Raw genomic sequence first — 14,401 nt, 5'->3', positions numbered from 1 at the left:
CCCATCTGTGAGATAAAGATTGAAAATCTTTTGCAAATTCTTAGTGGAAGAAAACATATAGAAGACAGTGACTTCTCTTTATATTTAATATGAAACTTTATGTTTTGGTTTTTCAGGAAATGTGAAGTGGCGATATCATATAGTGTCTGTGTGATTATGATCGGGTTCTGGTTGCCCCTCCTCTACTCTGAGCCGATCCAACTGAGCTGCGCTGCCATCTGGAGCTCAGGGTTTGCCAAAGAAGCAGAGAGTTTCCTCTGAGCTGTCAGTTTTTACCAATATGCTGCAAAACAACAAATGTTCTGATATCAGACATTTTAATCTTTAGAGCTCCTGATCAAAAACAGTTGTTGTTTGAGTATGAACATTTATTGAATGTTTGCATCAACTACATAATATAAATTTTTTCGGAGACGGACATTAGCAGCAGAAAGACGTCTTTTATTCTTATTTTTATTAAACAGTGTCACTTGAGATACCCACCTCTACCTTCATTTTTGTCTGATTCCTGCACACAATCAGTAGCTTCAGGAAGTATTTTGTATCTAAACATTTCTGTCATGCAGCATTTTGCTGTTTGGGTATAAATTGATTGTTTTGAATTAATTTTTTCTTCTTCAGTATGCAGATACTACCTTATTTTAATGCGACTTTTTTTTATCAGAGTGAAACAACCTTCCATATTTACTCAGACACTTGAGTTTTATGACTTATTTTACATTTTGCTGTTTATTTAATTCAGCCTGTTTGAGGAAACCTTCAGTCAAAAATAAATCTATTTACTTAGGTGTCAGACCTCTTTGAGTTTGATGCTGTCCCCTGGTGGGGATATGTGGAACTGCAGTAAAATCTGGAGTTTGGCTTAATTTTGGAGCTCTTTGTCTCTTGCCACCAATAATTAAAGAAGGAACAAAATGGTTAATCTGATTGGGTGACATCAACAATCCCTGCTGAGTCTGAAAACTGTAAGACACAACCAAGAGTTTCTATAATTTAAAACACACAGATGCATTACTGGAGTTGTTTTATTCTCTGCTATACATTTGAATGTTTTATAGGAAATGATCTCCTCTAAAGTTACCAGAGAGGTAGACATTTTGAAGCCTTTAGAAACTGACAATCGTTTTCAGTCAGGAGATTTCCAGTGTCTCACTTTGGTTATGTGTTAAATGAATTTAGGAACAGGTAAGCAGAGTGAAGTGAAATTCATTTAATAAAATGACAAAGTAAAAAAAAAAAATTACATGCGGGGAATGACAGCAAGGTTATCAGATAATCAGCAGAGATGGAACATGGATAGCCAAATGAGAAAATTATTATAAGATCTACAAAAATAAATATTTACTACAACAATAGACTTAAAGCACAAAATAAAACAACAAAATTAACAGAAAACATATTCTCTCTCTTTGGAGTCCCATGAATCATGAATAATTGAGACATTTTTATGTTCCAACTTTGCTTTGGGCCTATAGCTGCTTACAGGTATGAGAACCAGTAAAACCAGTAGGTGCAATTAAAAACCAAGAATCCAGAGTTGGTGAGAAAAAGAAGTTAAAACTTTTTTTTTTATCCAAGCTAAACCAAAAGATGGAGGAAATGCTCAAATTAACAAAATAAATTCCTCTGTTACTACCTTTAATGACATTGATGGGGCTTTATCAAAAAACAAACATATCACACTGTTTACAGACAATGTAAACTAATGAACATATTTATATATCAAAGTGACTATAACAATCTGCAATGATAAAAGGTTATTGAAACGTTTACATACTTAATGAAAAAAAGGTCAATTAGGGCTTCTTGTTTGAATAATATTCATGAACTGTATTAAAAAGCTTCATTGCATTTCTCAGAATCTTAAGGTCTGAAATAAAAAGAAATGTGTACAAATCCTCTTTGTACACACCCAGGTCAACATTTTATTTACAGTTGTTCTTCAGAATGATCCTAAAGTCTAACAGGAAGGGTTTGTGGGTAAGTCTGGCTGCAGTGCACAAATATCTGATGTTCACTAGAGCCGTGTTCCCAAACGCTGGTTCTCAAGACACACTTCCCTGCATGCTTTAGAATTTGCTTTAACACACTTAATTCAGCTGATTGTAGTTCAGCAAACACCTGCCAATTGAAATCACCTGGGCTGAAGCAAGGAAATACCTAAAACATGTGCCTAGAGGACCACTGTTGGAAAACACTGCACTAGAGAACACTCTTGACTTCATAATTTCATCTTTTCTGATGGCAGGTCTGATATTCTTTGCAAAACAGCTTGTGACATGCAGCAAACTAACTACATAATACAAATCTAGGCCTGTCAAGATTACAAATTTTGCGGGGCCCAGAAATTATTGCAATAAACAATATTGTCATTTTTTTAAAGGTTTCATTGGCTCTAGTATCCTTTGTTTGATAGTTAATTGACAGGAAAGTGGGTAGTGAGAGATGTGAGACATGAGGCAAAGGTTGCCAAGGCCATAAATCAAACCTGCGACAGCCACGTCAAGGACTAAGGCCTCCATATGTGGGTTGTGCTTAACCCCTGTGCCACCACAGCACACCCGCAATATTGTCATTTTGAGACAATTGTTAACTTATAGCATTAAAATTGCATAATGCAAATACACCCTGCCACAAGTCAATAATTTCAAATGAACATTTACCACTGGAACTGGAAGATCTTTTCAATATAACATTTTTGGAGGGGGCTGTTCACATTCAAATGCTCTAGTTGAAGCTGGGGAAGAAGGCGTCAAATGAATAACCTCCTCTGCATATATTCAAATTATTCAGAGGCTTACTAATAAAAAATCTGGTGATTCAGATGAATTCAATCAGAACAAAAACAACCTGTAAAACACCCAGCTCCATTTTCAAGACAGCAGCTCTTTGGTGTTTTAACGCCACAGGAACTTACTAGGTCCATTTGTGAATTTAGTTTTGTCAAGACAGACAAAGAACAAATATACTATTAGGAATCCCAATAACAGAACATATATTCTGTACAGGAAGCAACCTTTTATCTTCTTGTGAAAAGATCATGGGTTCAAATGCTTGCATAGGCCTCTCAATGCAAAGTTTTTCTTTGGTCTTCCTGAGCATAGGTATGGTTTTCTCTGTTGACTTTCCACAATTGAAAATATTGTGTACTTTGTGCGTTCCTGTGTGTTTCCAACATCTTTCTTCATGACAAACACATATATCAGTTCCTCAAGATTATGATTGGGATTATTAGGGCATTTGATGAGCTGTAAAAACACTGAGAAGAGAATCTTCTTTAATGGTGGAATAGAATATTGCTGTTTCTATTTCCCACAAACCAGTCAAATTATTTATTTCAGTTTGTTAAAATGTGATTGTTAAATTGGTTCTGGCCTTAAATTTAAGCTTGTAGTGACACTCAACAGAGAAACACTGAGGAATTGACTGACCAGAGTCCAAATCCAGGATAAAGTTTTTCTCTGAATGTGGTAGTGAAGGTGTGGAGATGGATCAGTTTACCAGAGAAGACTTTGTAAAAGGACAGAATGCCAGCAGGATAGTTCAGAAATACTGCTACTGTCTTTGTAACAGAAGAGGGGATAGAAATTTTACTGTTATTGTGCCACACAGCGTAACCATTTTCATTTGAGCAGTACAAACTCCAGGATTGATCGTTTTTTCCAAATAAGCCTTGTTCATTACTTTCTCCCCTACTGATTCCCTTGCAACTCAAAGAGATATTTACCTCTCCAATCCATTCAACTTCCCAGTAACAGCGGTCAGTTAGGCCATCTGCACACAGCACCTGAGCGCAGCTAAATCTGTCTGGATGATAAGGATATGTCTGAGCCTTGTCCACACGGATCACCTTCTTCTTGTTCACATTTAGTTTAAGAAGTCTACTCATAGTCTCTGTGTTGATTATGAGTTGATGGGAATCTGATGGAAAGAACAGACAAATTTAGCTGTGTTTATTGATCTATTCATTCTCTGATGACTCAAATGAGCCATGGGCTTGAAGATGGTTTAATGAAACAAATAAAACACACTTACACTTTTTTAGACCTGGTGTCAACCACTTTGCTTCATCATGCTCCAACCTGAAAGAAGGAAGAGAGTCAGAGCATCAGTCGTTTTTCGACTTTCCAGTCTCTGAATAAGCAACAAAACAATATTTAGATGGATAATCTTTGAAGTCCAATCATCACCTCCTGATGGCAAAGTCAAAAAAGCTTTCTCTCTTTGAACGTGGTTGGATTATTCAGTTCCATAAGCAAGGCCTGCGGCAGCGTGCCATCGCTGCTGAGGTTGGACCCATTAAGACAGTCATTTTAAACTTCTTGAAAGATCCTCAGGATTACAGAACAAAAAAGTCAAGTGGTAGACCTCTAAACATTTCACCAGTTGTAAGCTGGAGGAACCACACAGGACAATCCTTAATCCAAATTAAGCTTGTTACTGGTTCCAACTACAGTTCCATAACAATCAGTTAGCATCTATGAGGGAAGAGTTTTAAGAACAGCAAACATCTTCAAAGGCCTCATATCCTTCAACTGCACAAAATTTACTGTTTGGAGTTTGTATGAGAGCACCAAACATGGGACACTGAAAGGTGGAAGAAAGTTTTATTGTATGGTGAGAAAATAATTTACCTTGATGGTCTTGATGACTTCCAAAGTTACTGGCATGACAAGGAGATCCCACCTGAGATGTTTTATACATGATTCAGTGGAGGGGGTGCCATCATGATCTATTTTTTTTTCCTTTAATGGAACAATGGAGTTTCAGGTTGCGCAGAGACATCAAATTGCAACTGTCTATGTAGAGATATTGCAGGGGCATCTCTCATGAATGAAGGCCATCTTATGTGTGGTAATTATTGGGTTGTTCAGCAAGAAATTCTGCAGTTCACAATGCCCCGCCTGACACAGGAATTCGTCTAGAGAAACATCATCACTCTTCTGCACCAGATTAGATCAATGTGTTCCTCTGATCTAAATCCAATCGAGAACATTTGGGGCTGCATGGCACAGAAAGTTTTCAAAAATGGACACCCATCAGTTCTAGACAGGTACACGAAGCCATCTTCACCACTTGGAGCAACATTCCCCCTAGCCCAAGGGAAGGCAATTCAGGTCCTCAAGGGCCGGTGTCCTGCAAACCTTAGACGTCTCCCTAGTCCAACACATTTCAATGAAATAGCTGAATCACCTCCTAAGTGCAGTCAAGTTCTCCAGAGTTCTGCTAGCAACCTCATTGTTTGATTCAGGTGTGTTGAAGTAGGGACACATCTAAAGGTTGCAGTACACTGGCCCTCAATGCCCTAACCAAATGGAAACACTACCATCAAAAATGCTGAAACAAATTTTTGAAGAAATTGGCACAACTACTCATTTAAACTGTTATTTCTAGTTCATGGGGTTTGGTGTTTCTTTTGGAAATATATTAAGTTTTTGATCAGCTGCAATAAAATGCTTTCTCAAATTATTTTTTGGTCTCACAGTCCTTTCTTTTGTTTGCATTTTTAAGCTCTGCTTAAAACCTTTTAACAGTGCAAAATTTAAGTTCTTGCCATTTCTCAGCTGGTCTTAAAATTTTGATCAGAAGTGTAGACATGAAAAGCAGAGACAGTAGAAAACAAAACCTATAAAGTGTCCCTGGCGCTGAAGAGCTTCTATTTTAAATCTCCCAAACATAAACATAAATGTTAAGTTTAAATCACCGACATGTGTGGTGGAACATTACTATAAATTGACATCTGCTGATCATATTATATTAAATGCTTGTTAACTCTCACCAAAAGAACCTGTTTGGGCTACACACACAAGGTTGGGAGTTGTTTTGCTGCAGCTGCAAGGGAACCAGACTGTATCACCACATGCTTTGGATTCCTTACCTTGGTTTAAAACCTATGTGTTGACTCTGCCTGGCAGAGCTTTCACAATATATGAATAAACGACAGTGTGTGGTAATAGTTTTTTCCACAACACGTCTAGCTAATTTTAGATTTTGTCAAAGGTATTGGACAAGTGACACTGGTGTCCTGTATAAAGCAACTAGTGGTGAAATGCCTTCTGTCAGATATATCTGTAGCAGGATTGCTCATACCTGATAGTTTCTAGTGTACTACTTTTACATTTTGACAGAAGATTCACTCCTGCGGGTTTTGGATGATTGTAGGTCAGGTCCAACTCTTTGAGATGAGAGGGGTTATTGCTCAAAGCCAAAGCGAGAGAAGAACAACCTTCATCTGTGATCAGGCAACCTGAAAGTCTGCAAGCACACAAAAGAATACACATGGACTGAAAAGTTTATACGAAACTCAACAATTCAATTAACCGATCCTATTTTAATTAAATACACGAGGGAAGATAACTAAGATGAAGAAAAATTCTGACGGCAATAAATAGATCATTTTTGGATCACCAGTTAAGATGGATTTGATTTTGGACTATGTAATTTTCCTCCTTTGAATCTTTCTGTACTTCATCTACATGGTGAAAAAGTATTTGACCTGATGAGCTAGGTACATTTTATTTTTAAAAAGCTTAATATTTTAAACTGTTGTTCAGCTAGACATGGTTATATTCAGTAAATCTGAAATGATTACTCTTATTCATCAGACTAAAAGTACTCTTTGAAAAATAACCTTTAAGCAAGTATTAAACATACTTTTCATCAATGTTTCTATTTTATAAAAAAGTGTTTTTATTGGGCTGATGTAATATTCTAATATTAAATGTGTTTTCATTAGCTTCCGGAAATGATCAGGTTAAGAGAAATAAATGTATTAAAACCTAGGTCTCTCTAATTAGTCTTCATAATGTGTTTCACTTGGAAATGGAGTTACTAAAATAGTTTCAACAACATTTATTGAATGGATCTTGACAAAAAAAGTTCTCATTCAAACCTGAGAATTTCCAGTTTGCAGTTTGGACTCTTCAGACCATCTGACAGATGTTTTACTCCTGAATCATGCAGGTTGTTGTCACTCAGGTCCAATTCCTTCAAAGCACAGGACTGGGAGCTGAGCACTGAGGACAGAGCTTCACAGCTTCTTTCTGAAAGGTTACAGCCACTCAGTCTGAAATAGAAAAACAAACACATGATGTTTATTTGTTTTTTTAAAATGTGATTACTGAACAACTCTATTTTTTATGCAAATGATCTTAGTCTTTTTACTTCTAGAACCTTTCTTAAAGCAGCAATATGTATTTTATTTTCTTGTTTGATAAAAATGTCACTATGTTGTGACAATACAGTATGAGACAGCTAATCAGTGAAATTGAGCTCATCTGCCTTCTCTCTATGGACCTGCTGTCATCGGCACAAATTCACTGCTCCCTCAGAAACAACCAATCAGAGCTAGGAGGAGAGTCTTCGCACTATCAATTGCTCTTGCGTGCACACTCTCCCCCTCGATCTGCTACGCTAAAGCTTTTTTTCTGACAAGAGTCTGACATAAATGCTCAGGTTATTGATGGCAGTGGATAAACAGTTTCCCTCTGCTATAAGCACCTTTAGCAGCACATACATGAGATTGATTAACAGCACCTAAACATTCCTCCTGGCTCTGATTGTTTGCTTTTGACCAGGGCCAATGCATGTGCATGCTTCAGGCAGCAACAGTAGCTCAGGAAAGAGGTGGAGGAACTTAATCTGTTCACAGTTTATCTGTCTCATTGTGTCCCGACATGTTGACAGTTTTAACAAATACAGTAAAAAACATTTTTTGCTACTTTAATGATGCTCTACAAAACACAACAACAAAAAACAAACAAACCAAAAAAACTTCTGGATAAGTAACTCAAAGTGGATTTTTAATAAAGCCTGAAACAGAAACACTTAATTGATTTTGACCAGGGATCTCTGAAGAATCTTATCAACTTTAAATAGACAGTTACATTTTATGAGTTAGTCTAAATGATTCTTCAGCTCAGCAAAAATTCAGTCTTTTCCAAACACAATACATAAAAAACAGTCTTTGAAGACTGGTATTATGCAACTTTTAGATGTGTCTATTTTAAAAACACACCTGATCCAATTTTTTAGGTAATTAGTGTGACTTTGTAGAATTGGCTGCATGCAGAGGATTTGACTTGGGTGTATTGGGCCAGAACACTAGTCTTTGACAATAGAATTTGATATAGCTGCCCTCATTTAGTTTAATAGTTTGATTTCAATTTGAGGTTAGTGAAACATTAATCAAAGGAAATATTAGAATAACTGAAAAACTAAATATGAAGGAATCCACTTAAATAGAAATAAATAAGTTGAACATGAATAAATATCGAAATACTCAAAGTACAAACACAGATGGAACCCAAACACCTGAGGATAATGACATTAAACACATAATCCTTCACACCAAAGGTTTGTTCTCCTTGCATAAGACGTCCCTTGAATTGCCAGACAGAGAGGTGTGTCTCATTATTTCACAGGACAAATATGGACTATTCTAGAGTCCAAGGGTGCTGTACAAAGTGCTTCACACCACAGATTCCAACACCTTCCAGTTCTTCTCCACTAAGAAAATCCCATCTCAAATATGTATCAATATTAACTACAACTGTAATAAGCACAAAGTTACATTAATTCAAAGAATTCTCCAATTCACATTTGACATCACTTTTAATGTACTTCTAATATTTATTTAAATGAGGAAAAAATCAAAATGAACTAAAAAATTAATTTTCCCTACTGTTAATTTGAATTTGACTGTGGGGATACTTACAAAGCCTTGTTGGAAGCTTTGACCACAGGCAGCAGCTTCAGAAGAGCATCTTCTGAGGCTGAGTATTTCTTCAGGTCAAACTCATCCAAATATTTGCTTGATGACAGTAAGATGAAAGCCAGCGCTGACCACTGAGCAGTAGTGAGTTTATCTGTCGAGAGACTTCCTGAATTCAAGGACTGCTGGATATCCTTCACCAGAGAAAGATCATTTAGTTCGTTCAGACAGTGGAACAGATTGATGCTTTGTTCGGTTGACAATTTGTCATTGATCTTCTTCTTAATGTACTGCACAGTTTCATGATTAATAGATGCATTCATGACTGGGTTCTGTGGCAGAAGGTTTCTGAGGAAAACTTGACTGGTTTCCAGTGAAAGACCCAGAAGGAAGCGGAGGAACAAATCTAGATGTCCATTTGAACTCTGTAGGGCTTTGTCAATTGCACATTCATGCAGCCATTTTGGTTTCTGTCTCTTAAGTAGAGTAGCCGCCTTATTTTTTCTTTGTTTCTCCTCGATTAAATTAGCACCAGAGATGATGAAGGTCATATGAACATAGAGAGCAGCCAAAAACTCCTGAACACTCAGATGAACAAAGCAGAAAACCTTTTCCTGGTGTGGTCCTTTCTCCTCTATAAATATCTGTGTGAAGACTCCTGAGTACACTGAGGCTGATCTGATATCGATGCCAGACTCTGTCAGGTCTGACTCATAAAAAATCAATTTTCCGTTCTGCAACTGATCAAACGCCAGTTTTCCCATAGACTCAATTATTTTTCTGCTCTCTGAACTCCAATGTGAATGTGTCTCAGCTCCTCCATCAAACTTAACTTTCTTAACTTTAGTCTGAACTACCAAAAAGTGAATATACATCTCAGTCAGGGTCTTGGGCAGGTTGCCGTCCTCTTTAGTTTTCAACATATCCTCCAGAACTGTAGCAGTGATCCAGCAGAAGACTGGGATGTGGCACATGATGTGGAGGGTCCGTGATCCCTCAATATGGGAGATGATCCTGCTGGCCTTCTCCTCATCTCTGATCTTCTTCTTGAAGTACTCCACCTTCTGTGGGTCAGTAAACCCTCTGACCTCTGTTACCATGCCAACGCACTCAGCAGGGATCTGACTGGCTGCTGCTGGTCTTGTAGTTATCCAGAGGCGGGCTGAAGGAAGCAGTTTCCCCCGGACAAGGTTTGTTAGCAGAACATCCACTGAGGCAGACTCTGTGGCATCAGTCAGGATCTCCTTGTTGAGAAAGTCCAGTGGAAGTCGACTCTCATCCAGGCCATCAAGGATGAACAGAACCTGGAGCTGTTCAAACTGATGGATTTTTTGGGTTTCAGCAAAGTATTGATGAAGAAGTTCAACCAGGCTCAACTTTTTATCTTTTAGCAAATTCAGCTCTCTGAATGTGAATGGAAATATGAACTCAACATCATGGTTGGTTTCTTTTTCAGCCCAGTCCAGAATGAACTTTTGAGTTAAGACTGTTTTCCCAATGCCAGCCACTCCCTGTGTCATCACTGTTCGATTTGTTTTATCTTGTCCAGGCAGAGGTTTAAAGATGTCTTCAAGTTTGATTGTTTCTGGGCTCTCTGGTTTCCTGGATGCTGCTTCAATCTGTATGACCTCATGTTCTTTATTGACATCTGCAGTCTCTCCCTCTGTGATGTAGAGCTCAGTGTAGATCTGATCCAGAGGAGTTTGGTTCCCTGCCATAGGAATTCCTTCAGACAGACACTGGAACTTTTTCTTCAGAGATGATTTCAGTTTACGTTTACAAAGCTCTTTAAAAAGTTCTGAATGGGATGACAAGAAAAACTTATATATTATGTGTATACATAACATAATTTCTTTATACATTGTGTGTGTTTGTGTGTGTGTGTGCGTGTGTGTGTATATGAAATACATGCACTCATATGTGTTGTGTGTGTAATATGGTAAGGAATTGAACCACAATCTTAAGAGACTGCTGTACAATCTCTTAAGACATAACTCATGTTGTCCAGCTGTTGTTTCTAAGTACTGCGATGGAACTAATCTGATTTTATGATTTTGGAGACAATTCATGCCCAATCTAATTTTTCTTTCTCAACTTCTCAGAAGGAATATAATTTTTCAAACTTAGAAATTCTAGTTGTGAGAATCACACTTCACATGTTGATTATTTAATAAGTATGTTTTTCTATGGGTGACACAGAGAACTCATAGGATTGATACGTCTGTGACTGTTTGCGACTATTAAGACTCCAGTGCCTCCTTTACTGTCATTGTCCAAGCTGTGATTTAAATACATGAATATCTATACCAAGATACACCATCAGATTAAATTATTGAAGACATTTTCTTACTGCTCTCGAGACTGTTTGCCAGCTCCAGCTGCTTCAGCCCCCTCAGAAATTTCAGTGTTATCCTCATAATTGCCTCTCTGCTTTTCCTCTTCTGCTCTTCATCCGTATGCCCTAAAAGCTTTTCATCCTCAATTTCAGTCCCAAATAATTTTGGGTGATCGTGTCTGAGAATCTCCTGGATCTTCTTTAGCTCATTCTTCACAAATGTGACAACATGTCCTTCCAACAGCTGAAAAAGAATACAAAGGGCCCATCTAAAAATGTTTGAGTGCATAAAAACAGTTGAAAACCAGGAGAAACAGAGGAGAATAATTGCAGGTCCACTAATTTTAACGTGTATGCCTTCATATGCTGACAAAGCACAGAACACTGGGATGCTGCAATTTACTGTTTCTGATTTGGAACCTTTGTAGATCAGGCCCTAAATGTCACATCATGAAATCAAATATCAGATTCAGATTAAATAAACTGAAAATCCACTGGTTCATACAGGGTGGAATGATAAAGAAGATGATTAGAACAGCTGTGAAGTAGCAGATTTCTGCCCAGGTCCCTCTTACAAATGAGATCTGGATCTCAATGGTGTTTTACTCAGTTAAATAAAGGAAAAAAAGAAAAAGCTGATGTACATGCACAGACCGTAAATATGGGGTCAAGCTCTGTTTGGTCCTGCAGGACAGGTTGACAGCTGGAGTCCTCTGATTTCTGCTGGTCCAGTCTGCAAAGTAATCACTAAGCATTAACACATTCTATCTGTCCACACAAAGAAAAAAGCACAAGGTTGACAAAGACATATCAGAGTATACAGTAAACTATATAAGGAGGTCTACAGGTAATTTTCATTCAAATGGGGTGTACATATATTTTAAGTGAGCTCTGTTTACCTTAACTTCAACCTTACATGCCCAGTTATTTTTTTCCAAGGTATTGTCTTCAAGTCCTGTCAGCCAAATAGTTATCTTAACATATGAGTCTGAGTCATAAAATGTCTTGTTCTTGATTATCACACCTCACTGACTGTTACTTTATTCTTGGTTTGAGAAATTTCAGATACTTTTTTAAAAAAATCACAAATGGACTGTGTTGGCTAGACTTTGAACTCTCTTCCAGAGCTTGCTTGACAAGTTATTCAAATCAAAGTCCCCAACAGAGTTTCCACCATTTGAGTCAGCACCATTAATGGGCTTAAATCTCCTCGTACCTCAGTGTCTGAAGAAATTACGCTAAGGATCTACAGCTCAAAATGTCAGTGACCTCTACCATCAGAGCTAAGAACTTGGTTTAGATGACTTATAAAGGTTTTTTACATTTTTGAACTATTTCAACAATAAAAAAACCAAAGCATAAATTCTGAAGTGTACAGCAGAATGTGTAGAGTTACATTTAATTTACAATAATACAGATCTGTTTGCATTGCTGTTTTTTGAAGAGAATTAGTACCATGTTTGAATGGTCTTTGGGTGAGAGGAATGTCTTTTTTTTTTGTGGTAGTGACCCCAAATTGATACTTAACCTTTTCATGTTCTGAAATTATTTTATCACTTTACCCATAAGTGACAATGAGATCTGTCTCTTTCAGAAAAAAAGATTTTGCATCTGGTTTTAATTAAAATTGTTTTTGGAATCTGAAGCAGTCTGAATCCATTGCATATGTGGACATATTGGACATATTTTCCAAAGCACTAGTGTTCAAATCTTATTAATGTACAGCAGTAACAATAGCCACCATATCTATCTTAACTTTTATTTTGGCACCTCTCAAGCTGATGTTAACCATCTATTGTTCTTCACTGCAGGCTAGCTTTCCAAGAAAACTTTCTCCGTATGTTACACAAACTCCTTTATTGTGTTGTCTAACCTTGCTGTAATGTTCTCATCTATACTTTTAACTGGGCACCTAAAAACTTTAGGAGAGTGTAACACAAGTTACACGTTTTGGGTCCTATCCTGTTTTGCAGATTTTGTGACTTTTTGTCTTCACATTAACTGTTCCTTAGCTTAGTATCTTCATTGTGTTGCTCTTTAAATATGCTGGGAGACACATCTAACATCAGCCAATTGATATGGTTTTAAGATTGGACCAAAATGTAGACTAAATTTTTGATTGAATATGATGAAAGAATTTATTGCCAAACAATTGAAGACTTGGTAGAAGTAGGCAAAGAACAGCTGGCTAAACCATACAGACAACAAAAGATCAAATAATCAAATAATCATGAAATAACATGGAGAATAATTGAAGAGCTAGTGGGAAGAGAGCAGCATAGGAACTAGAAGAAATAATCAGACGTGAGAAAATACACCTTGGGAAGAGAGCAGGCAGAGGCAAATAGGGAAATGAGAAAAGGGGAGCAAGCTGGCTGGCAACAAGAAAGGTGAAAAATATACAAAGTGGAGAAAATTAAATAAGAAAGAAATATGAAACTAATGAATTCAATAATAGCACAATTTTAATAAATGAACACAAGGATAAACAAAAATGGAAAGTAAACAAACAAAAAGAAAAATTAAAATAGAAACACACGCTGCTTTGAAAAGTCCTTTACAGTGACTCACTTGACATATTTTAGTTATAGCAGTCAGATGCAGCTCACCTCTCTAATGGAGTCTGTGGGTCTGAATTAAAATTCATAACGTCATCCTTTGACTTGATGGACATGAGACTAGGTCCATATTCAGATTCAGGTCTGTAATGAAAAGAGAAAAACATATTAAGAAAAGATTTTAAAAAATGTTTAACAATCATAAAAACAACAAAAACAATAAAAGTCACACTAGGAATTCTTTCCTTTAAATTCTATCCAATCTGTTCAAATCTATATACCAATAATGTGTTATTAAAGGCCCTTTAAAAGGCAGAGCTTTTGTTCTGTCTGAACAGCTCTCTGTGCATGGTGAATTAAATGTTTCACATATTTATTAATTTTCATACACTGACTATCTTTATGCAACATTCACCTTGATGAACAAATATAAAGAATGGAAATTTGGGTTCAGAGTCTTGAGTGAAAGTAATTTAAAATATGGCAGCTGAAAGAAGCATTCTGGATCTTGTATTTCATACATTGCAGAGATAATTTTCCTAACATGTATTTTGCTGTGGAGACTGACTTCTCTTTGTGGGGACCACAGCATGGTCCCCATGAGGGAAGGAGGGAGAAAGGAAGGAATGAACTGAGTTTTGGTTAGTATGGTAATGGTTATGTTTAAGGTTAGGACTACAGTTTGGCTACAGAAATAAATGAAAATCAATGTAAAGTTACACGCACTGCGCACACACACACACACACACACACACACACACACACACACACACACACACACACACACACACACCA

At 37.1% G+C, this 14,401-nt stretch overlaps 1 protein-coding gene across 1 annotated transcript; it reads right to left on the bottom strand.

Annotated features, from left to right (window-relative positions):
* Window positions 1–1,350: 1,350 nt before the first annotated feature.
* LOC103458960 (NACHT, LRR and PYD domains-containing protein 4-like) lies at window positions 1,351–13,773 on the bottom strand. The gene is made up of 8 exons (XM_008400117.2): window positions 13,658–13,773; window positions 11,703–11,781; window positions 11,064–11,292; window positions 8,717–10,511; window positions 6,893–7,066; window positions 6,091–6,255; window positions 4,036–4,082; window positions 1,351–3,921 (listed from the first exon to the last, which is right to left on the bottom strand). Exons 1-8 carry the CDS (start codon window positions 13,771–13,773, stop codon window positions 3,401–3,403), a joined length of 3,126 nt encoding a protein of 1,041 aa, XP_008398339.2. The 3' UTR covers window positions 1,351–3,400.
* Window positions 13,774–14,401: the final 628 nt, after the last annotated feature.

This window comes from Poecilia reticulata, linkage group LG22 (genome assembly GCF_000633615.1).
Source record: "Poecilia reticulata strain Guanapo linkage group LG22, Guppy_female_1.0+MT, whole genome shotgun sequence".
Classification (NCBI taxonomy): domain Eukaryota; kingdom Metazoa; phylum Chordata; class Actinopteri; order Cyprinodontiformes; family Poeciliidae; genus Poecilia; species Poecilia reticulata.
The sequence above is the reverse complement of the archived record's forward strand: the minus strand, read 5'-3'. Positions and strand labels throughout refer to the sequence as shown.